The sequence below is a fragment of the Typopeltis vanoorti genome, chromosome 26 (genome assembly GCF_054136105.1).
Source record: "Typopeltis vanoorti isolate ZY-2024b chromosome 26, IOZ_Tvanoo_1.0, whole genome shotgun sequence".
Lineage (NCBI taxonomy): Eukaryota > Metazoa > Arthropoda > Arachnida > Uropygi > Thelyphonidae > Typopeltis > Typopeltis vanoorti.
This window is the reverse complement of record NC_143574.1, coordinates 32,117,398-32,145,079: the sequence shown is the minus strand read 5'-3', so window position 1 is coordinate 32,145,079 and position 27,682 is coordinate 32,117,398. Positions and strand designations below refer to the sequence as shown.

At 36.7% G+C, this 27,682-nt stretch overlaps 1 protein-coding gene across 1 annotated transcript in view; it reads left to right on the top strand.

Moving 5' to 3' along the window:
• The window catches only part of LOC150092464 (dynactin subunit 1-like), a 334,669-nt gene that overhangs the window by 46,385 nt on the left and 260,602 nt on the right, over positions 1–27,682 (top strand). Inside the window, exons 3-4 of the mRNA XM_090414876.1 lie at positions 8,172–8,398; positions 24,838–24,982. Of these exons, the coding sequence (XP_090271002.1) occupies positions 8,183–8,398; positions 24,838–24,982 (361 nt within the window). The 5' untranslated portion in view covers positions 8,172–8,182. The remainder of the gene's footprint in view (positions 1–8,171; positions 8,399–24,837; positions 24,983–27,682) is intronic.

Here is a 27,682-nt window from a genome sequence, read left to right as displayed (position 1 = left end):
CAGTTACAAATCTCCAAATGATTCTCTCTCTCTCTCTCGCTCTCTCTTGCTCTGCTCATGAGTTGGTTATGCACCTGTTTGTACAAACTTGGATAGTGAAGTTTGTTGTGGGTAGCTTGGCAGAACTGACTAATCTGTAGTTGATATCACATTTCATTGATTGTTTCCCTGAGAATAAATGCAGTTTTTCCCCCCTTGTTGTTGTGGGTTGAATGCACTGCTTGAATAAATAATGATGTCTCATCTTTATCATTGCCATGTGCATTCAGCAGGTGTACCAGTTGAAAAAAATTATAATAATAATAACCTAAAAAACATTGTAGATACTTTCTGATGTACACCCACATCATTTGCATGTAATAATCTGATTTGAAACAGTCAACTCAAATTAGCTTAATATCAACTAGTTCAGTCCCTTATGGTAAAGTCATTCTTATTAAATGCTAAATTTGTTTTATTAAAAAAGAATTGATAATAATAGGTTATACTTATAAAAATAGAAGGAAATTGAAAGTTGAAAAAATAAACAATCACTGCTTTGCTTAGGGTGGTCATGAGTTTGCTTGGGGAAAGGGATTTGGTGAATGTAATTAAAGGAATATTGACATGAATTTGTGCCCCAAAGAAAAAAATATTTAAATTGGAAAAAGGCAAACACACAATTGATGCTCATGGCAGTTTAGTTGATTTGGTGCTCTGTCAAGATTGTTGTAGTAAACAATATAAATATCAACTTGTCTTTACAGAAAGAAAAACAGCACATTGAAATCATTGAAATTTTTAATATTGTATTGGAACTATTTGAACATGATATCAATGAAGATATTATTATCAAAAGACAACTGACCTTATTTCAGGTTTTAATCAATGAGTCTTTATGGTTAACTCAAATGAATATTAGGAGCCCTGTCAATATTTCATTTACCTCAAAATAATGAAAACAGTCACTTTTTAGTACCCTCCCTCTCATAACTCCTTGTCCTTTAATGGCAGTTCACTCTATAAAGGACAAGGAGCATTTTCAGTGTGCAAAGTACAGTTATTATATCCTTTCTTTTAAGCTCGAACCGAAAAGTGTACAGCTATAATAACTGTACACTTTTAAACCGAAAATGTACAGTTATTATAAAATACACAACATTATCTACCTGAGTATTTTGCATTTTATAACAGTTACACTTTGTATGCTGAAGATGCTGGTTGAAAATCCAGAAATATTAGCAACTTTAGTGAATTATTTATTTTGTTCCTGTGGTGTTTATACAGCTCATCAAACCAACTTCTCTTCTTTCATTCCTCAGAAATAAATAATTTGTTAAGTTGTATCCTCACAACTGCAAGCTACAACTGTTCAAAAAATATTCAACGGATTCTTCCCTTCTTCTTACCCTCTTGTCCCATTTACAGCATTAAATGTACGTCAGATCTGTATATTAAAAAATATATATATATCACAAATCACTGCTATAAATAATAACGAAACATCGTGATGTTACTTCATGTGCAAAAATTTTTATTTGCTTACACTTGGATAAAGGATTAAACCAAGAATATAATTTCTTGTCTTCTTTAATTTATTCATCAGATGTATTTTTGGGCTTACACTCTACCCATATTCTGTTTGTTGCTGCATTACACTATGCCCTTTCTGCATTGGAGTGTACTTACCTGAGTTAATTCCATAAACAAGTATGTAATGTTAATTTAGTTTTTCATCTTTTGTTTCCTTCTATTTCTTTTGAATATAGCATATTAGGACAGATAATAAGAGGCTTCTTTAAACGATGGAATGCTTCATATTACCTTGCATGTAATGTATGTTTTTGCATTGCATTGAATTATTCAATATCTACATTACTTATAAATGTAATTACTTTTCAAATTTATATAAATGTCCTGTTTTGGAAATTATTCATATGAATGAATGAATGCCTATAATTTTCTGTTAATTCATGATCTTTTATTATTGATTATTGGTAATATTTTATTAAACTGATAACACCAAATAAATAATACATTCCATGAACACTTTGTAAGCTTTTATTACTTATTTTCCATGCTTCACAAAATGATACTTATTACATCAACACACCTCTATAAATTTAATGACTTGTTCTGCAGAGTGTTTGGTCTCCATCTTTGGAATTAAGTTGATTAAAAAAAATACACTGTAAAAAATTTCTTTCTGGAAATGAGGAGAGAGAGAGAGAAATGATACCAAAGTTGAACAATCTTGAAGATGGTTTTGCATTACTAGAAGAAGGTGGGATTCATAATCTTTGGAGAGATTCATAAAAGTAGTACCATACTGTCCTATACATTCCTTGAAGGTATATATATATATATACTGCTCAAAACAATTAGGGGATGTGTTTTGGTTTTCTTGTAAATTATAAGTTAGAAAAATAATTTACAAATGTAACACAATTTGTAATAAATATTGATTATTTAAACAATTTCTCATCAATTACACCCTATCCATAAGTAAGAAATATTTATTCATGTATAAAGTAACCAATAGTTATAATTATCTGACAGAAACTAAAATATCCTCTAATTGTTTTGAGCAGTGTGTATATATATATATATATATATATATATATATATATATATATCAGGAACTGATCAGAAAATCACTAATGTGAATTCCAATGAATACCAACAATGGAAATATCTGTACATAATACTGTAGATATATAGCAAAATAAGCTATATATCTGTATAGTGGTGAAGTGAGTAGGAAAGCAATGAATTACTAATCATTATAACTGCTCTCTCTCTCATATCAAGAATTTCTTTAGTAACTCTTAGATACCACCACAAATATGAGAAAAGCATTTACTGTTTAAGGCAGATTTCTAATTTTTATAAGGTTAATTAGCTTCAGTGGTACATACCATCTCGAGTAATACCTCTGAAGTAACACTTGGATGGAGGAAAAGGGTATATCTACTTTATGATAATGAGGAGGAAATACTTGTGATATTTATAAAAAACAAAGTGAAAATTGCAGTTATCCAAAAGAGATATTTCTAGAAATTTTAATACCATTAAAACTGTTTCATGTTTCACTAGTATGGAAGTTAACAAGACTATTAGTCTTATTTTATATAACCTTGTTACCTGTGAGCTAGAGTGGCAGTCAAGTAGAAAAGGCTTATTACGAACAAAAGGAAAAAGAAGCTTGATCTCTTCAGTTTCAAAGTTAAAGGATAAATATCTAACTGCCATCACACATAACATGCAAACAGATTAGCTTCAACTACGAAAGATAGGACAAAGGATGAAAGCTTATTAAATCAACTCACTACTCTGAGCTTATTTTATGAGGCCACTTTACCAAATCAATTATTATTATTATTATTTCCCAAGACCTCATGGAGTCAAAGACTCATCTGGGAGGTCCTTTTATCACACACATCTCATCATACTGTGTCTTAAACACACTCAAACTCCTTGCAGACACCACATTCTCAGGCAAGGCATTCCAATCATTCACAACCCTGCACGAAAACAACCTGCCTCTCACTCCACTACTCACATCCTCTTTATACAGTTTTCAGGGATGACCTCTGGTTCTCCCCTGATCTCCCACTATTCTCTGTAGAACTTCTCCACCATTAATCTTATAACAAAACCTTACCAACTTGTAGGTCTCTATCATATCTCCCCCTCTTCCTTCTCTCCACCAGACTCTGCAAATTACATCTTCTCAATTTTCCTTATACTCAACATTCCAGAGGTCAGAAACTACCTTAGTCAGTCGCCTTTGGACCCTTTCCAACATCTCTTCATCCTTCTGAAAACCCGGTGACCAAATCTGGGCACAATAGCTCATGTGTGGCCTAATCAAAGCCTTATACAATGGAACAAGAATCTTCCTACTTCTACACGTCAGTATCCTCCGCATCATTCCCAGAAGTCTTTGTGTTGTCTTCACAATTTTGGCGATGTGTCCCCTAAATTTTAGATCCTTATCCACTATCACCCCCAGATCTCTAATTTCCTCTACCTCCAACAATATATTCTCACCAAGCATAAATTCTGCATCCCATCTTTGTTTTCCAAATTTTAAAACCTTACATTTTGCAACATTGAACTCACATCCCCATTTGCTTGCCCAATCACTCAATTTATTCAAGTCTTCTTGCAAGGCCACAACATCTTCACTATTCTTTATGGTTCATCCTAACTTTGCATCATCTGCAAACAATTGAATATCTCCATCCAAATCTTTGCCAATATCATTAATATAGAAGTTAAATAGTAATGGCCCTAAAACAGACCCCTGAGGCACTCCACTAGTGACTTTCCTTTTCCTGGATATCGCATCCCCATACACAACTTGTTGATACCTATCAGATAGCCAGTCTCCAATCCAATGCACTAATCTAATATCCAACCCCGTCTGCTCTAGTTTGACTGTCAACTTATCATGAGGTACTCTATCAAAAGCCTTTGAGAAATCCAAGTAGTATATTACTGTGTATCCTTCTCCTCTGTCCAAGGAAGCAGTCACTTTATTGTAATAAGTAAGTAGATTACTAAAACATGACCTCCCTTTAGCAAATCCATGCTGTCCATCAAAGATTATACCATTGTTGTCAACCCAACTCTGGATCCTAGTTCTCACAAGCTTCTTCAACAACTTAACCACAACACCTGACACAGAGATAGGCCTATAGTTTGATGCTTGAGTTCGATCACCTCCTTTATGAAGTGGCACAATCTGGCCCTCCTTCCACTCTTTAGGAATTTGACCAAGTGCAAGACTCGTATTAAAAAAATATGTCAAGGCAGGTGTCAACTCTCTGCACATTCCTTCAGAATATGCAGTGATATATTATCAAGTCCCACAGCCTTATTTACATCTAGTTTACTCAACTCCCCAAACACCTCTTGCTCACTTACAGTCAGTCTCTCCTCCCCATCATCTACTGCTCTCTCCATGAAGTCACGTTCACAAGATTGGAAGACCTTTATGAATTGCTCATTAAGTATCTCCACCACACATTCTGCATCAGCTATCTATATACCATTTTCTCCAATCAATGTCATCCTTCCATAATTATTCTTTCTTTTGCTGGCTACATATCGAAAGAACTCCTTGGGATTCGTTTTGGCTTCATTAGCTAACTGCTGTTCATACCTCTCTTTAGCTACTCTCACCAACCAAGTCACCCTCCTTGCCTGGTCTTTGTAGACCCCATGAAATTGGTTACTTCCACTTCTCTTATGCTGCCTCCACAATGCCCTTTTTCTCTTTACCACATACTTAATCTCTTTATTCATCCATCTCACACCTACCTTATTTAACCTTCTCACCCTTGGAATACATTTAGACATTGCATCTACTAAATAGTTTTTGAAAATCCCCCAAGCTGCATTGATCTCTTTCCCAGCTAACTCCTCATTCCATGCTACACCCGTAAGCTGTCTCCTGAGCTCTTCATAATCACCCCCCATTGTAGTTCCACATATACCCTTTTTTCACAGGGGTCCTTGCACTGCTGGCAACCATCCAGGTAATCACCTCATGGTCACTTTAACCAATTGGTGGATGATTTGACACCTCATTTATAATTACATCCTCTGATGAGATGACCAAATCCAAGACCCTTAATCCTCATGTGCCCTCTGTTACATACTGTCTGAGGTAGTTATCCCTCAAAAACTCAAGAAACTAATTTTCTTTACTTCCAGTTGCTATCTCTTCATTCCAGTCTATATTGCCATAATTAAAATCACCCATAATGATCACCCTTTTCTTATTTGCTTGGCTTATTTGACTATACATTTCACTATCACCACCATCCACATTACCAGGTCTATAACAACATCCCACCAAGTATTTGATTCTATTCACCTCTATCTCACGCCATACTGCCTCAAAACCACTGGCCCTATTTCTCTCTTGCATCTCTCCCTTGTATGGACATAACTCTTTCTCTATCATCAATAGCACTCCCCCTCCCTTTTTACCCCTTCTATCCTCACAAAACACATTATACCCTTCCATCTCTATTCCTGTCAGGATGTCGTCCTCATCTAACCATGTCTCACTTATTCCGACAATCTTTGGGTGAACAGACGCAATTAGTGCAACCATTTCATCTGCCTTGTTTCTTATACTTCTAGCATTGGTATACAAACACGACAGCTCATTTCTGGATCTACAGCTAGTTCCATTGATACCACTCACTCGATGTGATCTCTCCATGCTGGACTGGGGCCATTTCCCTTTCTGCTTCTTCATTTTAGAACCCTTTTCAATTTGATCTGTTTCCTCTCGATCCCTGGTCATCCCTTTTCTTTCCTGCCTACACATGCTCTCACCTCCTCTTGGAGCATCCACCTTTCTCACGCTGTGTATCCCTGTCCACCCTGAGCCTCTCCGTTTCCCTGCTCCTCTTGCACACCACACCCATTCTCTCATTTTCTATACTCATACCACTTGATATCTTACAGATATCAAGAGCAACCAACTATTCACATATTGCATGAGTTGCAATGTCCTTCAAATAGACATATAACTCAGAGAATTACTCATGCTGAAGAACATGAGCAAGTAATGATAGTAAGGTTATTATCCTGCTGTGTAAGGCTATGATTCAGCCACATGTTGATTATTGTGCACAGATTTGGTAACCTGCATTTCTTGGGGATTTGTAGATGGTGGAGAGGATTGCATCTCGCATAGTTGCATTCAAAAGTTCAAAAAAGAACTGGAAAGATTTGATCCTGATCCTTTACTCGAAATCTTTCATGCTCGACTTTGGGAGTAAGGGCATTTTTTTTTCTTTTTTTACCAATGTTGTATATCTGCTCTATTAATTTTTAAATAATGAAGATTATTTATATTCTTCATATTTTTACTCCCTCAGTTCTATACTATCAAAAATGTCTTCACTGCAGAAATTGAAAAGAGAAAAAGAAAGTGCACAAAACTAACACTTTTTTATACTAGGAAAGTGTGATAATTTGTGTTGATTTTTATTTTGTTAGGTTCCAGCATATATAGGATATCAGTCTTAAGTCATTCCTCATCTAATGTTTTATTTATTAATGTGTCTATTAATTTTTCATGGTGAATGATATCAAATGCTTTAATATAATCTATCAAACAACAATAAACATCTTTCTGCATTTTCAAGTTAATTTCTAGTAATCATTCTCATGTTGATGATACCTCTCTTATTCCTTTTTATAAATCTGCTTTATTTTATATCCTTTATTTTGCCTGCTATAACTGATTTTATTCATTCTGGTATAATCCATAACAATTCATGATTTGATATAACAAAATTCTTGAGTTAATAAAAAAAATATGTTTTCATAAATGTGAATTATTGGTTCTTCTCTGCTTTTCTACTCCACTTTCTTTTAGGGCATTTAGAATTTCTGTGTGAAATTTATTTATTACAGAAGTTATTCAATTTAGCCAGGGACTTGTACTGGATTTATTTCAGAGTATAACATCTGCATAAAGGAAAGTTGAGAATAACATTATCCAATTTTGATATCAGGTTTAATAGCACTTCCATATAGATGATGAATAACAGTGGTATAATGTGCACCCCTGTCTCACACCTAATTTAAAATCAAACCATCATCTGAGGAAAACTATCGAAGTGGACAGATGGTATCATTGGCAGAATCGTGTTAAAAATCAATATATTATAAAGGAATTTGACATTATTATTATTTGACATTATATATTACCACAATAGCAGGAAAAAGACCAAGAGGAAGACCAAGATGTAAGTGGATTAAGTCAGCAAGAAATGTCTCAGAAGACCGAATATAAGATCTCTGACACAATGTTCAAGTCCTGACAGTTAGCAGACTAATTTGGAGAGATATTGTTGATAGGAAATTAGTGATGATGTAAACTTTTCATGTAGTACTATCATATCTTGCACACCCCTTGAGGGTACATATTAGGAATTTATGATGATGAGGAACCACAAATAGATTGATAATTTCTGTATATATAATTTCCAGACCACTACCACTCTGCATAATTCTGTTTGCATTCTGCACAGAACAGTAGTATGGAAATTATATGTACAGGTTTTTTTTTAGTCATTTGTTATTATATTGATGTTTTTTCATTTTTATATAATTATATAACTTGCATATTTTTACACACCGTTGTTATTTAATTTTAGTGAACTCAGGAATGGCAGAAAAACCACTTAAAATTGGTTCAAGAGTAGAGGTATTAGGAAAGGATGTGAAAGGGCGAGTAGCATACTATGGTAATACCCAGTTTTCTCTTGGTAAATGGGTTGGAGTTATACTAGATGAAGCAAAAGGCAAGAACAATGGTACAGTGCAAGGCAAGAGTTATTTCCAGTGTACAGAAAACTGTGGTATATTTGTGCGTCCAGTTCAAGTAAGTTTTTAGTTAACATTCCTTCAATAAATATATAATCTGTTGTTTGTAATGAGAGTAGAATGAGCAGGGCTGTTGAAGCATTGGATGAGAGGAGTACACGAACAAAAGAATTTCTCCAACTGATTTATACCAAATCGATTCAAATGTAGCCCATCAGTTGGAGAAACTGTTGCTGCAAGAGAGAATGAGTGAAGTGAATGTAATACCTGAGGAAGCAAGAGGTGTTGTGGAAGAGCAGGAGTAAGGTAGACAAGTTTGTGAATGGTGAGGAGAGTGTTTCTAAATCACTTAGGGAATTGAACAACGTAGATCCGAATATAAATTAAATTATACTTTAATAAATATTTCCGATATTTCGGCAACGTCACATTGCCATTTTCAAAAGGAACTTACAAAAAGGCACGGCACGCAGGCACTACAATACAGTAACTGAGAATGAAGATATGAAGCTATCGTTCTTTTAGAAGTCCTGATGGTGCCCTCTAGCGGGCTAAGTAGGTGTTCTTGGCCCTTGGGCTGAAGGTCTGCTGATGTATGCCTCCCAAATTTGGGGCAGTCACATACAACCAAATTTGTTGAGGTTTGGAGAGTTTCTTAGGGCTGATGCTGATTCCATAAATAGTCTTTCGAATTTGTATTTGTACAGTGTATTACTGTAGCTTTCTTCCACCGTATTCTGTGGCGTGTATCCAGAGCATGGTCTGCAAGACCAGAATGGCTGTACTTGTGAAAGTACAGCCATTCTGTACTTTCACAAGTACAGGTGAGGAGAGTGGTGTAACTGAAGAGAATAAGAGAGAAGGACCACAGAGTAGACAGGAGGTCAGGGTGGACAGGGGGGACACTGCATGAAAAGTGTAGATGATAGTTTCAGGAGTAGATGTGTGAGTGCACAAGGAAGTATTTAGATCTGGGTTGGGGTGTAATATCAGTAATGATAGACAGGGATGGAGAGTGTAGAGGAATCATGTCTGAATCATTGCTGGGAATGTGGAAGACAGAAAGAAATGTTTAGACAAATTGGTCTAGCTAATAAGAAAAGAGTGATCATTATGGGCAATTTCAATTATAGTAATATAGACTGGAGTGAAGAGACAACATCAGGAACCAAAAAGAATGAATTTCTTAAGTTTTTAAGGGATAACTACTTTAAACATTATGTAACAGAGGCCACACATGGATCGAGGGTCTTGGATTTGATTATCTCATCAGAAAATATTGTTGTAAATAAAGTGTCACATCTTCCTCCTGTTGGTGAAAGTGACCATGAAGTGATCACTTGGGTAGTGGTCAGCCATATTATGAATTTTGTGAGAAAGGGTTATATATGGAACTATAAGGCAGATGATTATGGAAAACTCAGGAGGTGGCTTGCAACAATATCATGAAATGAGGAATTGCATGGAAAGGAAATCTATTCTGCCAGATATTTCCCATATCTGGCAGAGGTAATGACTCAGTGTATTCCAAAGGTCAGGAGATTAAATAAGGTAGGAGTAAAATGGATGACTGAAGAAGTGAAATGTGCATTCTGAAAGAAAAAGGCATTATGGAGGTGGCACAAGATGACAGGACAAAATCAGTTACATGAAGAATACAAAGAGCAAGCAAAGAAGGTAACTTGCTTAGTAAGGGTAGCAAAAGTGTGGTATGAGCAGTTAGCAAATGACACTAAAAGAAATCCTAGGGAGATTTTTTCGACATGTGGCCAGTAGAAGAAAGAATGATTACAGGAGGATGATATTGGTCAGTGATAATGAAAGAATGATAAACACTCAGGAGGATATTGTAGAGATGTTTGATGAGCAATTTGTTAAAGTATTCCATCCTTGTGATTGTAACATAATGGAGAACTTGAGAGCAGTGAGATTGGGAGAGGAACCACTGATGGTGAGTGAGCCAAACGTTTATGAGGAATTCAGTAACTTAATATTAACAAGGCCATAGGACTTGATGGTATATCATAGTGTGTCTGGAAGGAATGTTCCAGGTAGTTAACAGCTTTAACGTACATTTTTAACATGAGTCTTAGATTAATTAGTTCAGGTTCCAAAAGAGTGGAAAGATGGCAAAATTGTTCCACTTCATAAAGGAGTGATAAGACTTCAAATTATAGTCCAATCTGCTTGTCTGGAGTTGTGGTCAAGGTTGGAGAAGCTAATGAGGACAAGGATTCAGAACTGAGTGGACAGCAGTAGAATTCTCTTTAATGGATTCCCTTTAAAGGAAGATCATGTTATTCAGTAGTATATTTATAGTTTGCAAAACTTTCAATAGAGTGCCACATGGCAATATCCCATAAGAGGAAGGTCACTAGTCGCATGCCCCAAGGGTTTGTTTTGGAGATGTTGTTTAATTTGTATGTTAATGACATTGGAACAGGCTTAAATGATAATATACAGTTGTTTGCAGATGGTGCAAAGTTGGGAGAGTTATGAGAATAGATGGTGTAGCTTTGCAAGACTGTCTGAATGGGTGAGTGTATGGGGTGTCAGTTTAATATTGCAAAGTGTAAGGTGTTAAATTGGGAAGCAAAGATGGAATGCAGAGGGTTGGTGGGGATATTTTAGAAGAGATTTGAGGAAATGAACGATCTTGGGGGTGATGGTGGAGAGGAACTTGAAATTTCGTGGACATTTTGGTAAAATTGCAAGGACAGCACAGAGGATTATGGGAATGATGTGGAAAACACTAACATAGTAGAAGTAAAGATGTTTTGATTCCATTGTACAAGACCTTGATCAGGTCCACATATAGATTACTGTGCACAGGTTTGGTCACCAGGTTTTCAAAAAGATGATGAGATGTTGGAGAGGATTCAGAGACAATTGACTAAGTTGGTTTCTAGTCTCTGGAATGTGAATATGAGGACAGATTGAGAGAATGCAAATTACAGAGCCTGGTGGATAGAAGGGAGGGGAGGTATGATCAAGATGTATCAGTTGGTAAGGAGTGATTACCAGATTAGCGTGCATGAGATTTTTCTGGATACAAGGGGAGAACAAAAGGCCATCCCCATAAGCTGTATAAGGTAGGTGTGAGCAAGGGGGTGAGGAGTAGATATTTTGCATGGAGAGTGGTAGGTGATTGGAATATATTGCCTGAGTGTGTGTGCTGAGTGCAGGTACATTGAATGCATTTAAGTCGAGGTATGATGAGCTGTGCATGTGAGAGTGGGACCTCCCACGATGAGTCTCTTGACTACATGGAGGTCTGTTGATAATAATAATAGTAATGCACTGTGTTAGACAAACCTCAGTATGGTATGTACATTTTAGCATATCTTTTGGTTACAATGCCAGATTTCACTTGTCTGGTTTGATTCACCATTACTTTTATGTGTTTCACATATGAAAGGTTTTTTGTAAACCTGTAGTGCACTCATACCATGAATGGGTAAGGTTTTTTCATATTTTTATTAATTTTATATCTTCTTCTTCTTTTCAGCCATTTTCTGTCCACTGCTGGACGAAGGCCTCCTCCAGTTCTTTCCACCTTTCTCTGTTCTTGTCAATGGTTGAACAACTTTCCCCAATAAACTCTGACAGGTCATCACTCCACCTTCTTTTAGGACATCCTTGGCTTCATTTCCCTTCTTTAGGAATCCAGTTCGTAAGTATGGTGGTCCATTGCTCATCTTCTCTTCTGGATAAATGTCCAGCCCATTTTTATTTTAGTCGCTTGTGGTGAAGAATGATGTCAGTGATGCGAGTCTGGCTTCTTATCCAGGTGTTTTGCTTCTTATCTTTTAATGTGATGCCTAGCATCAACCTCTCCTTTTTCTTTAGTTGTTAATTTATTTGCCAGTGCTTTTTGTTAGCGACCAAGTTTCGCAACCATATGAGATGACTGGAAGTATACACTGGTTAAATGTCTTCCTTTTTAAACAGAGTGAGACATCATCATTTTGAAAAATGATTTATATTTTATATATTTTTTATACAAAAAATTTTATATATTTTTTGTATTTTTATTTATTTTTATATAGTCTAAAAACTGGACTATGTAAAAAAAAAAAATGGAACTTTTTCAAACCACTTTAGGCACTCAGTGTTCAGTTTTGCACCATTCCTCTACTAATATGGCAATTCTTTATTATTATTATTATTACGGGTATCTCCATGGAGTCAGTAGACTCATCGCGGGAGACCCAAACTAGCAAAACAATATCTGTCATATCTCTTCTTGAATTCATTTACAGATGAAGAGCTCACAACAAAGTCAGGCAATGAATTCCACTCATTCACCACCCTCCAGGCAAAAAACCTTGTTCTGACACCTTTGTTAACCACACTCTTCTTTAATTTCCAGAGATGACCTCTTGTTCTTCCATCACTATCACACAGCTGAAACATTTCCCCTGCATCAATCCTATAAAAACCTTTTAGTAATTTGAATGTTTCTATCATATCCCCTCTTCTTCGCCTATCAACCAATCTCTGCAATCCACAAGCTCTCAATCTATCAGTGTAGGGAGCATTTTTTATATCACTCACCAACTTGGTCACTCTTCTCTGAACCCTCTCCACAGCCTCCTCATCTCCAAGGAATCCAGGTGACCAGACCTGAGCACAGTAATCCAAATGTGGAAGTATCAATGCTTTATAAAGGGGAATAATAACCTCTTTATCTCTGGATGTCAGTGTGTTCCTCAACAACCAAGTAATCCTATGTGCAATCTTGGACACCTTAGCAATGTGTCCTCTGAACTTCATCTCCTTATCTACCAATACCCCTAAGTCCCTAGCCTCATCAATCTCTTGGAGTACCTTTCCATCTATGTAGTACACAGCTGGTAATCTTTTAATCCCAAAATGCAAGACTTTACACTTTTCCACATTGAACTGACATCCATTTTCTTTTGCCCATTTTACCAGCTTATTTAAATCCTCCTGCAAACTTTCAACATCAGCTTGATTTTTTATTGCACTACACAACTTTGCATCATCAGCAAACAACTGAATATCTCCCTTTAAGCCGTTTCCTATATCATTTATATACAAATTAAACAACATTGGCCCAAGCACAGAGCCCTGAGGCACACCACTGGTCACCTGCCTCATTCTGGACTCGGCTCCTCCATACACCACCTTATGGTATCTCTCCCTGAGCCATTCTCCTATCCATATCACAAATTTAATATCCATTCCCATCTGCTCCAATTTGCGTAACAGTGTTCTATGGGGTATCCTGTCAAAAGCCTTAGCAAAATCCAGAAGTACCACTGTGTAGCCAGTTCCTTTGTCCAACTCTGATGTTATTCTATTATGGATAGTTAATAGATTGCTAAGGCAGGATCTACCTTTAACAAAACCATGTTGGCCTCTATAGAGTATCATATCCTGATCCACCCATTCTTGAATTTTGTCTTTAACCAACTTTTCCAATACTTTTACCACTACTCCTGAGATGGTGATTGGTCTGTAATTCAATACTGCAGTTTTAGAGCCACCCTTATGCAAAGGAACCACTTTGCCTAACTTCCACTCCCTAGGGACCATACCAGAGTTCAAACTTAAATTAAATATCCAGGTAAGAGGGGTTGACAATTCATTTGCACATTCACGCAACACCCGAGCTGATATTCCATCTAAGCCTACCGCAGTGTTTGCATTTAAGTTTCGCAATATATTTAATACCTCTGATTCTTTAGCTTCAATTCTCACATTAGGTATTGCTATAGGTATAGAGATATCCTCACTTGGGTGATAGACTTTTGAGAAGTGATCACTCAGTAACTCGACTATTACATCTGATTTTGTCACCTCAATACCATCAGCACCCACTAAGGTTATCCTTCCGAAGTCATTCTTCCTCTTACTTGCCACATAGCGGAAGAACTCTTTGGGATTACCCTTGATCTCTTTGGCTAAGGTCTTCTCATAATCTGATTTAGCTTTTCTTACTATGCTGGTAACCTTCCTAGCTTGAGCCTTGTACTGCTCATGGGTGTCCTGATCGCCCTTCTCCTTGTAAATTCTCCATAACATTTTCTTTTTTTGTAGTTCAAGCTTGATACTACTGCTCATCCATCTAATGCCTGCCTTGTTTGACCTCCTGACCATGGGGACACAATCTGATATTGCTTTCCTCAGATACCCACTGATTTTATCCCAAGCACTGCTAACATCTTTCCCTTGCAATATGTTCTGCCATGGGATGGCTGCAAGCTCACTCCGAAGCTTGTTATAATTGCCTAACCTGTAGTTTCGTACATACCCCTTCTTAATAGAAAAATCCACAGATTTTGCAACCTCCCAAGTCAATACCACATGATCGCTTTCACCAACTGGAGGTAACGAGGTCACCTTACTTATGCACATAACCTCTGAACCAATAACCAGGTCCAACACTCTCACACCACGTGTCCCTTCAGTTACGTGCTGTTTCAAGTAATTATCTCGTAGCAGATGTATGAACTCCATTTCCTTTTTGCTACGTGATATTTCCTCCTTCCAATTGATATCACCATAATTAAAATCCCCCATAATAATCACTAAGCCTTCACTCATTGCACTAAGTTGCTGATGCATGAATTCAATATCTCCCCCTGTACTCCCTGGCCTATAGCAGCATCCAACTGTATATTTGGTTGCGTTGGTCACTATTTCGCACCAGACTGCCTCAAATGAACTCTCATTCACATGTCTATCATCATGATATACTACTTTCTTTGGCTGCAACACATCAGCTATCATCAACAGTACTCCTCCTCCTGTTCTATCTTCTCTATCCTCCCTGAAAATACTGTACCCATCACAATCAATTCCAGTGACCACATCTTCTGCTGACAGCCAAGTTTCACTAATGCCTACAACTTTTGGTGAGATTTCACTGACTAATGCCAAAAATTCTTCTCTCTTATTTCTAATGCTTCTAGCATTGGTATACAAAAATTGCAGATTCCCTCTAGATCTTGTACCGGCTTTAGAACTGATATATAAGTCACTAACTACCGTAGTCCTATGTCGATTTTTTCCCCCTCTCTTCTGCAATTTATTCTGCCTATAAGGATCAATAAATACACAATCAGTGCTAAAGTTTCTCTCTCTTACACTCAACCTTTTCAATATTAGTTTCCCTGCCCAATAACTTCAACCTGTTCAGAAAACAATAACTTCTTATTATATAACTTCTTATAACTTCTTATAACTTTATATTATTATTATTATATATATATATATATATTATTATATATAACTTCTTATAACTCTTGTCAGAGGTACTCTGTAAGACGGGGGTCTTCAACACATGGCCTGCGGAGCTCTTTGCTGTTGCCCACTGGCCATTTTGAAAAAAGAACTAAATATTAAAATACAATTAAATAGAAAATAATTTTAACGAAGCCCGTGGCCACTAAGCTGTACTGCGGTATTTAGAATTGTAAGATGCTTTCCAGATTCACAAGGAATGCTGTGCATTTGATACTTTACATAAAATGTTATAAAAATAAATATTAAATAGACATGCTTCTTCAGCCATCTACAAGCGCCAAGCGGTATTTAAGTACTAGTACTATCATTGCAGGTAGATGGCAGAAACAGTAGTTTGTTCTGTGCTGTCTAGTGTCTGCCAGATACATCTCGAAGATTCTCGATACTTCGTTATTTTCATATAAATACAAGAGGATCTCATCCACAGTCAGTCAGTTGTGAACAGTGTGATATTTGTGTATAAGCGCACGCAAGTTCATCGTATCAGCCATAGCCTATTGTGGTTTTACATTGCCAGACTTTTTTCATTAGAGTGTGAGACATATTCAGTGGATAATAACCATTACACGCCCATTTTGGATCATTTTTTGGTTTCATCTTCCATCACTATGGGTCTACGAGTAAAAAGCATAAATCAAGTGATTCTTGTTGGGTTTTTAAATGAAAAGTGGACCAATTTGTACTTTTTTGTGCTGATCGATGATAAGCCAGTGTGTTTAATTTGTCATGAGTCAGTGTCAGTATCAAAAGAATACATTATAAAATGACACTATGAGACAAAACATGCATCCAATTTCGATCACCTTCAAGGGCGGCTTTGTGTGGACAAAGTGAACTGTCTCCAAATTGATTTAAAATGGCAGCAGGGTATGTTTAAATGGCAGAGGAAAGAGAGCAAAGCGTGCGTCAAAGTAAGTTATGTAATAGCTGAAAAAATTTCTAAAAAATCAAAAGCTTTCTTGGACGGTGAGTTTGTGAAAGAGTATCTCATCGCTGCTGGGGATATTCTGTGCCCAAATAATAAGGAAGTGTTTAAAAAACCGAGTTTGTTTAGGGTAACTGTAGCATGACGTGTCGAAGAACTTGCCCATGACATTGAAGAGACTTTAAAAACACGGTCGTCCGAATTTGTGTCATATTCACTTGCTTTAGATGAGAGCACAGATGTGAAGAATACAGCACAACTGGCTATCTTTCTTCATGGCATTGATCAACAATTCAATGTGACAGAAGAACTGCTAGCACTCGTACCTATGAACGGAACGACGAAAGGTACTGATATTCTTGAAGCCACCAAGAAAACTCTCCAGCGTTTCGACCTCAGATTAACCAACCTTGAGGGTGTGGTAACTGATGGTGCCTCTGCTATGGTGGGAAAGAATGAAGGGTTTGTTGTGCTGCTACAGAAAGAACCGGAATTAGAAGGAAAAGATTTTGTCCATTACCACTGTTTGATCCACCAGGAGAATTTGTGGCGAAAACTATTGGATATGAGAATGTCATGAAAGTTATTGTCACTGTCATCAACATTATTAGGGCAAGAGGATCGAATCATCGTCAATTCCAAGAGTTTTTGACCCAAGAGTGCAACGCAGATCACGGCAATGTGGTTTATTATAGTGCTGTGCGTTGGTTGAACAGAGGGAAGGTTCTTAAAAGAGTCTTTGACTTAAGGAGCGAAATACAACAGTTCATGCAAACCAAGGGGGAATCGGATTGCAGAATTTAATGATCCAAAGTGGATGACAGACTTTGCCTTTGTGACCGACATCTCGTTGCATATGGATGATCTAAATGTGCGGCTACAATTCAAAGATCAACTGGTGCATGCACTGTTTGATAACGTCAAAGCTTTGTGGCCAAGCTTAAACTTTGGGAGGCACAATTTGCAAAAAAAGACTTTACTCATTTTCAACTTCTCGCTGAGTCCAACTGTTCGTCTCTTGATGAATACGCTACAAAATTAGCTGTGTTGTGAAGTGAGTTCCAAGAGAGATTTAGTGATTTTCATAACCAACAGTCTTCTTTAGATTTATTTTTAATGCCATTCGGTGTCAATGCTGCCAAAATGCCAGGCTCAGTACAAATGGAGTTGCTTAACTTCTTTGAGAGAAAAATTATTCAATGTGCCATTGCTTACATTTTACAAAGACTACATTTCTGAGGATGCATTCCCTAATCTTCACCAGCATGATTTGAAGATGTGCTCTTTGTTAGGAAGCACATACTTACTTGAGCAGTTCTTGTCATGTGAAGTCCAAGACAAGAACTCAGATTATGGACCAACATCTCTAGAATACTCTGTGCATAGCGACTTCCAACATTGATGCCAACATTGACAAGTTGGTCAAGGAAAAACATTGCCAACTTGCCCATTGACATTGTAAAAAATGAACGTTTTCTTCATTAAATTATCTTTTTTCAAGGATTGATTGTATTTACTTATCACGAACCCGACTCCTATCTATGCTTTTAAAGCTAAGTTTGTTTATTTTTATAGGATTTTATGTAAAGTATCAAATGCACAGCATTCCTTGTGACTCTGGAAAGCATCTTACAATTATAAATACCATAATATAGCTTAGTGGCCTGCAGGCTTCGTTGAAATTTTTAATACGGCCCGCACCGTCTGAGAGGTTGAAGACTCCTGCTGTAAGATCTAGGTCAGAACCTGCTGTCTGAACTTGTTTATCATATCACAGTACCTCTTGGCCATAACTGAGCAGCTCACAAGACCCAACTGGCAAGAGTGGTCCAATGATAAACACAGCTGTAATCCCACACCAGGCAGTAACTTGGGGATGAATGAAAAGGAATTTGTTGGATTGCATGCAAGTTTTGCTTAGCCCATATCTAGCAGTAGTTGGTATTCACAGCTCCATTCAGGTGAAAGTGAGCCTCATATCCCCACAAAATTATTCATGTCCACATTGCGTCCAACTCCACTCAAATAAGGAATGTTAAAGCAAGTGTCAGTGAACTTTCAGAGTGCTGTGGATGCAACTTCTGTGTTAGGGTTATCTTGAATGGGTAGAAATGCAGAATCTTTGATAGAATTTTTCAGACAGTTGTGTAAGGCACATCCATGTGTCTTGATACAGCAGAAATAACAGTGTTACTGTAGAAACTAACACTGTTATTCATGGCCTGCTCCACAAAGGCAGTAGCAACTTCATTCACTTGTGAACTGATTGGTTTACCACCTCTGCAATTAACTCCCAACGATCTCGTTTCTTCTAAATGAGTAATCATTTGTCACAGAGTACATGGTGATAGTGGACCTCATCGGCATTTTTCGGGTGACGAAATTTGTGGAGTGCAGCAACAGCATTGCAATTGTTTAGGTAGTACAACTTCATGAGCAAAGCACATTGGAGCAAGGTTAGTGCCATTGCTGTGGACAGTTTTAACAACCAGAAAGAAGGGGAAAAAACCCTTGTCCATCTTTTTAAACCCTCCTGGCATCTGCCGAGTTGCATGATATGCAAATTCCATTCATTTCGTGTTTATAATGCCCCTGATGGTGAATTTTTGGAACTACTTCCCCCCCCCCCTCAGATATCACTTCTGCATGATGTATTCCTGCAAAGTTTCACACTATTTGGATTACTGGGTGGCACTCCACAAGGCCTTAAACAGAGATAATTTAATTTCAATCATCATGCGCGCTCGTGTGTGGGTTCATTACTTGTGTTCTCAGTGAACACAAATAATGAAGGCCGCCAACACAAAATAGACTGGAATACAACATCAAGCATTCATATATGCCATGATGAAGTAGAATGCCGAGTAGTTGAATCCAAAGAAATTATCCTAGACTCTTCTCCCATAAACAGTAGCCTTAGTTATAGTCTACCAGACTCGCATAACTCTGCTATCAGATACTGGTGCACTTGTGAAGTCACATGCTTGCATATGCCTAACAGTGGAACTTTAACCCAGACTGTAGCTTCAGTTCAAACTTAATTCCAACTCATAGTCTGTTTTTTGTAGTGGTACAATGTTTCTTTTCAGTGTTTTTTATGTTTGCTTTTAATGTTCTCACACCTGAAGAAATCTGCATTCCGACGAAACATGTTGTGTGTTAAATTAAATTCATTTGTTTTTCTAATTCTCGGAATTCAGTCAGTAAATGATATGTACATCTATATATATGTGTGTGTGTATTCCTGAGCTTCTACTCAGTAATGGTACATTTAAAGAATAGATATTTAATGACTTAAACCGAGATAAAATATGAAGTTTTAATGAAAATGATACAACTAGTTTCAGCCTTTTACAGCCTTCTTTAGGTATCCACTAAATGTAGAACACAGTAATAAAAATTGAAGTTACAAAAAAACTGAAAATTACAGGCAAAAAAGCAATACATAATTGACACAAAAATGTTGTATTTTTCAAGTTGTTCTAATGCGCTATTGTTTGTTGCATACGAGCTTGCAAGTTCTCGTGAACGCCAGTATTCAACAACTGCTGTAACTCAAATTGTTGTTCAAATGTTCAGGATTAAGGTGGATTTCTCTGGACTCCACAATTTTCCTTTCAAACTCATCACTGCAGTGAAAAATGTTTTCGGATTTATCCCAGCAAACTAAGTGACTCTGTAGATCATCATGAGGATTGTTTGAGAAAAGAACATGACTGGATAGGGCAGATGCATGTGATCTTTTATAGGAGATGCCTCTCTTATGCTCTTCTATACGAAGTTCAACAGATTTGTTAGTCTGTCCAAAATAAGGAATGTTACAATCGCACCACAACTTGTAAACACCTGGATATTTCAGGTTGTGATGAATAGGCTTCGGATGGCTTATAAAAGAACGGACTTTAGAGAGTGTAGTGAAAAACGTTCTGATGTTGTATTTTTTAAGGACTTTAGCCAATTTATTGGAGACTAAACTAATGTAAGGTATTGATATGCTACCTTTCAAATCAGTAGTTTCCATAATATACTGCCAAGGAGGATCCATTTTGTTTAAAGATAAGAGAAAGGTGATTAATTTCTTTTTTGAGCTCATCTGGTTCGTTTAAAAGAGAGCGTGCTCTGTGTCCTAAGGCAGAAATAGTTTCAAGCTTTTGTGGTGGAAAGCGATGAGATTGACAGTGCAGATATCTGTTGGTATGAGTGGGATTTCTGTATATAGAGATTTTAAATCTATCAGAGCATCGTGTAAGAAATACATCCAGGAATGGAAGGCAGTTATTTCATTCTAGTTCGGCAGTGAATTTTATATTAGAATGTTGGTTGTTAAGATGATGAAGAAAATCCATGAGAGATGTGTGTCTGTGACTCCATATGATGAAAATGTCATCAACATAACGTCTCCAAAGTTTCAGCTTAAGTGAGAAGGACGATATGGCTTTCATTTCAAAATCTTCCAAGAAAATGTTTGCTAGAACTGGGGATAAAGGGTTGCCATTGCTAGGCCTTGGTTTTGTTTGTAAATGGAGTCCCTATATCTGAAGTAGCCAGATTGAATACAATGCTTTAATAAAGCAAATATTTTTTAGACAATTTGTCCTTTAGTAATGTTAATATATATAAAACTGTGTTGAAAAAGTAAGCATTCAGTATTCACCTGAGTTCTTTCTGTATTCTCTAATCATTAACTGATATCAGGAGAAGCATCTACCACATCATATCCAATAAGTAAGAGAATACGTGCTTGTAAATAATGATTTTATTTTCTGGCCGTTGTCATACCCAAACACATCAATCAGATTGATTTGAAGTGTGTGTTCTGATTCATCACCTCAAATCATAGTCAGTTTTCCCAAGGTCTACTCACTTATGGAGAACTCTACATTATGTAAGTTAAACTGTGAGAGTAGTGTTTGACTTAAATGCAGCGACCCTTCCACGGAAAGCAAGCTTGGTCCTTATTTGGCACAGTTTTCTGTAGCATGATTACTCTGACTAAAAGACTCCATGTTACACAACAGTGGATGTGCACAATACTTCTTTAGCATTTTTTCAGTTTGCAGTCTGCCTCATGGTTTCTTAGCTTTTTCACTATCATGTTTCCATTTTTTACATTAACCATGGTTGATTTCAGGTGCTCTAAACCAGTGTTTCTTAACCTGTTTTTTCCTGAAGAATACTAGGGTCTGCTCAAACTTTTTAGAGATTCCCCAGAACTTACAAACATTTATAACTTGTATTAGTTGTAGTTTCTGAAATTACCTTCAGTGAATAAGGAAAGTACTATCTGGCAAAGCTGGGATGGAGCATGAGGAAGATGGTCTGCTGGGCACATCATACACCAGTTATTAGGTGCAGTGAGAGCATCAGTATTATTTACTAAATTTATTTACTAATATGAATAAACAGTAAGTATGATTTCTTTTTTCATCATCATCAAATTCCTAATATGTATCCTCAGGGGATACGTATCAGGAATTTTCTTTAAATAAATATTTAATGTTTATTTAAAGAAATAATTTAAATTATTTCATAATTTAAATATTTATAATAAATATATTCTTTAAATAAATATTGCATAGTTAAATTAAAAGTTAAATATAACTGGTAATTAATTTACGGAATTAACAACGCATATAAAGTAAATTAATTAAAGATAACTTTAATGAATCACTTCTATATTTCGACAATGTCACATTGTCATCTTCAGGAACATAAAGATATGGTATGTGCACTAAAGGAACTAACAAAGCAAATGAGGAAGAAATTAAGACACTAATTTTGTTCCTAAAGTCCTAATGGTGCCCTCTTGCGGGCTAATCTGGTAGTCTTGGCCGTTGGGCTGAAGTTCTCATAATGAAAGTCTCCCAAATTTGGGGCAGTTTCATGCACCCAAATTTGTTGAGGTTAGGAACGTTTTTTAGAGCTGCTGAAGATTCTTTGAATAATCTTTAGTATTTAAACTTGCTGCGATGGATTATTTTTGTCTTCTTCCAATGAATTTTTTGGTGGGTATCTAAGGCATGGTCTGCCAGCCCAGAGCGGCTGTACTGGTGAAACCGGATGTAGTCTTGGTGTTCTGAAATCCTGATATTTGTTGTTCTGCCTGTTTGGCCAAAGTAGGACAATTTGCAGCTGCAAGGGACCTGGTATACACCAGGTAGGTCTAGGGGAAGTGGTTGGTCTTTGGTAGAGCGGATAAGGGATGCCAACTTTTTATATGATCTGTAACAGGAAGTAAGGTCATATTAAAACTCGGCCCACTTTAAAGCCAGTATAGAAAACCTCACACTCCAACACACTGACATAATGGTCAGTTTTGACGTCTCCTCCCTATTCACTAATGTCCCACTCAAAGAAACCCTTGAGCTCATCCAAGCCAAGTTTCCTCCCGATATCTCAGCCCTATTTCAGTTCACAATGAACTCAGGCTATTTCGTTTGGCAAGGAAAGTTCTACAAACAGATAGAGGGGACAGCCATGGGTTCACCACTTTCCCCACCCTTGGCCAATTTCTTTATGGAGACATTTGAAGAAAAAGCCTTAAACTCCGCCCCACAAAAACCCACTATTTGGCTTTGTTATGTGGATGATGTGTTTGCTATTTGGCCACATGGCTCAGACTCACTCCACTCCTTCCTAACACACTTAAACAACCAACATCCCAGAGTCCAGTTCACCTTAGAAAAAGAGGAAAACAACACCCTCCCCTTCCTAGGCACTTTAATCACCTGCCAGCTTGATGGATCTTTGGTTTTCTCTGTTTACAGAAAACCCACCCACACTGGCAGATACATTCACCAGCAATCCCCCCCCCTCACAACAATATGGGGTGATAAAAACACTATATAACAGGGCAAAATTAATCTGCTCAGATGACAAGGCCCTGACTATGGAACTAAACCACATCCTCAACACTTTCTTAGCCAATGGCTATAACCCCAAAAAAATCCAAAAAATACTAAAACCTGAAAACCACAACCCCCCTCCCCCCCTCAACAATAAAGACTACACCAAGTCTATCACTATCCCCTACATCCAGGGCACCTCTGAAAAAATAACTAATATCCTCAAGAAATATGACCTTACTTCCTGTTACAGACCATATAAAAAGTTAGCATCCCTTATCCGCTCTACCAAAGACCAACCACTTCCCCTAGACCTACCTGGTGTATACCAGGTCCCTTGCAGCTGCAAATTGTCCTACTTTGGCCAAACAGGCAGAACAACAAATATCAGGATTTCAGAACACCAAGACATCCGGTTTCACCAGTACAGCCGCTCTGGGCTGTCAGACCTTGCCTTAGATACCCACCATAAAATTCGTTGGAAGAAGACAAAAATAATCCATCGCAGCAAGTTTAAATACGAAAGATTATTCAAAGAATCTTCAGCAGCTCTAAAAAACGTTCCTAACCTCAACAAATTTGGGTGCATGAAACTGCCCCAAATTTGGGAGACTTTCATCATGAGAACTTCAGCCCAACGGCCAAGACTACCAAATTAGCCCACAAGAGGGCACCATTAGGACTTTAGGAACAAAATTAGTGTCTTAATTTCTTCCTCATTTGCTTTGTTAGTTCCTTTAGTGCACATACCATATCTTTATGTTCCTGAAGATGACAATGTGACATTGTCGAAATATAGAAGTGATTCATTAAAGTTATCTTTAATTAATTTACTTTATATGCGTTGTTAATTCCGTAAATTAATTACCAGTTATGTCTAACCAACGTATAAGTCTTACCACTAGTGTAAAAGTTAAATAAGCTTCCTAAATAAAATATTGAATAGAAAAATTATATGAATTTTTAGTCAGAAATTTGCTTTCAAACCATTAAATTGGTGATACAGCTATCACTAGCATTGTGGCCTTGAATTACATTTTTCTGAAATACTGCTAGTACTTGAATATTAGTACTTTTTTTGTGTGTATGCTGTGTTTTAAGCAAATAATATCTTATTTTAAACTCTTCATTCTTGCACTGCACTTTGTACTATGATATTCTTAGCCATTAAGAATGGCTATTTAGTTTGATAAGAGGAAATAGTCAGTTGCAACAGTTTTTGTAATAGAATTCAAAATAAAGACATATTGGTAATATTTTTGCTTTATTACAAGAACAAAGCAGCAATATTATGCTTTTTCTGTTGTCATTGAAATGCTCATGTTATATATTATCATTATATAGATAATATCTAGTGATATCTATAAAAGTGATAGTAAATTGAATGTGTTGTTATTAATATCATAGAGTTTTTGAGAAATTCATACTTTTTATTGTATATATCATTTTCAGTTGAGGGTCATAGAAACTGATAGTCCTCGAGTTAAAGGAACAACTCCTTCTCCATCCTCTTCTCCTTCACCAGGCTCTACTGAAAATATCGCAACTCCTACATTCACTCCTTCTGAAGATAAAAGGAGAAAATATTCTCCTCCAGGTAAGGTAATCATATTGTGATATATCAAAGTTTTATATTTAGGATTATTATTATCAGCCTTTCCCCATGAAACATAAGTTCATCTTGGGTGGTAATGGCATATACTCCACAAATTGCTCAAATTCATATTTATACCTGGATGGTTCACATGAAATTATTACCAGATGTGTTTAAAGTCAGTTTTATGTTTGTTGGAGAGAAAACCAAAGTACCTAGAGGAAAACCAGTCCCACAGCAGAAGTCAGGCTAAGTGTGTGTGTGTGTGTGTGTCTTGGGTGGGGGGGTTAGATAACAAAAGACAGGTAGTGAATTGCCACTGTAGCCAAACTAACATGCAAAATATGCAAACTAATACTGTGAGATTTGCCACCATGTGTATGGTACCTTGTGCATATTTACTTGTAGCTTATTGTTTACTTTCATCACCAGGCTCTTCTGAATAAGAAACTCTTACATTTGCTCCTGAAGACAGAAGAAGAAAATATTTTTCCAAGTAATCATTTATTATTTTATAAGATAACTTCAAATTTTACATTTACTGCTGACAGCTTCTTACACATTACACATTTTGGGAGAAAACTTTGCCAGGATCTTAACAACGAAACAGTTCGGACCAAGGGTATTGAACTGTACGAGTGGCCATTTGTTAAGGAGTGACTGAAAAGAGTTTTTTGCTGTCTCCTACTAGCACAGTCAGCTCGGATGACATTCATTATGAGATGACAAAAACACTTCCCATCATCTTCTGTTGATCTCCTCCTCCTCTTACTATACAACAAAATATTTACAGAGGAAGAGGAGCTACACAGTAATAACCACATTGTTATAACTAAAGCAGACAAAGGGAATGCAACTGTGATGATGAATTCAACAGAATATGAAAGCAAAATGTACACACTTCTACAAGATCAGTCAACATACCAAATTATAGATCGGGATCCCACCAACTCACAAAAGAATAAAGTGTGCAAATTATTGAAGAAAGTCACTTTCTGGCCTAAAGAAACAGTTAACAAACTCAAGTCTTTCCATGTTAAAACACCCACAATATATGGAGCACCTAAAATTCACAAACAAAATACACCCCTACGCCCTATTGTAGATAGTATAAATAGTCCCACATACAAACTTGCTAAACTACTAGCCACTCTCACAGTCAATTCTCCCTCCTTTGTAAAAAAATTCTGTCCACCTAAAATGCATCTTAGCAAACCATACCTTTAAAAGTTCAGACATAATGGTGAGTTTTGATATCACTTCACTATTCACAAATGTACCATTAATTGAAATCCTTGATTTACTCAAGTCACACTTCCCCATCCCCTGATATATTTGAACTATTTGAATTCACAGTACATGCAGATTATTTTGCATGGAAAGGGAAAATATACAAACAATTAGATGGGACTGTAAAATCTCGCGAGAAATTATTTTTTTAAGAGAATTTTCGCTAAGGATTTTCAAATTTTTTTGTCTGAAATTATAAGAAAAAAATGTGCTTAGTAAGATGTAAAAATATAAAAGAATAATTTACTGTTAGAATACACCTGCACTTTAGACTTGTTGGTAAAAGCTTAATAGGAGTTAAGCCGGATTAACGCTGAATGCCACCAAAATCTTAAGGTCAAGCAGCTAGCGATGATATCAATTCCTTCATTGCTTCTGGCTAATCCTGGAATATTCTTAATTAAGAACAAAGGACTGAAAATGGAATAAAAGGCAATGCAGCATGTGGTTCTAGGCTTTTTGGTCCTTGGTCTCTTGCTTGGCTTTTCACCTATGACTTCTACGGGGATTCCTTTCCTGAATCCAGGAGGATCGTTCTTCCCACCACCGATGCCAGATGTTTCTCCACCACCAACGCTCTCTCTAGGCTCCAGGTAGCTACAGCAGAACTCCAGCACGTCTGACGAAGAAAAACTCTTAACCAGAATTAACCAGACAGAAGACGCTCCAGTCTTTATGTGTGTGAATGAAAATAAACGGAATGAAAAATCGGACTTTCCTCTCGAGAATCTTAGCAAGTAAGCCATTATTTTGTTGTAATATGTTATGTGAATGTAACTCGAAATCATAAAGGATTGAGAGAGGTTACTTGTTAGCTTACGGTTAGATTGAATTTGAAATAAGGGAAGAACATATATTGTTAAGTATGTCTAATACATAAGTTGTTTGTGATAGTGTCTGAATTAGTATCAATTAAGTATTGAATGTATTGGAAGAAAGTTAATGTGATCCTTCTTGGAATATTTATGCATGCTTGCAGGCCAAGTGGTGTCATAGAAGACGCTGTTATTTCAAAGTACAATAAGTTTTCTGATAGTGAAAGTACTATGGTTTCTGTTGCTTAGATAGCAAGTTGTCTTTGTGTGTTAAAGTGCTTTAAGTAATTCTTTTATTAACTTGTATGTGCTGTGTATCATGTCCTTTAGTTTGATAATTTTTTTATTTATGCTTATGGCTACATGAAAACTGGTAAGTGAAAAGTACAATCACAATTTTCAGAAACAAATGATGAAAATCTTAACATATAAAAGTTCATTACATAAAAGGCACAACCTGCTTTCTAAGTCTTTCCTTTTTTTTTTTAAATATAAAGCAAAAGTAACTTGTCATAATTAAGCCAGGGACAATTATCGTCCTGCTGCACCAAGTATGACAAGGCTGCATGTTCTCACAACACTTCACAACATAAAAGTA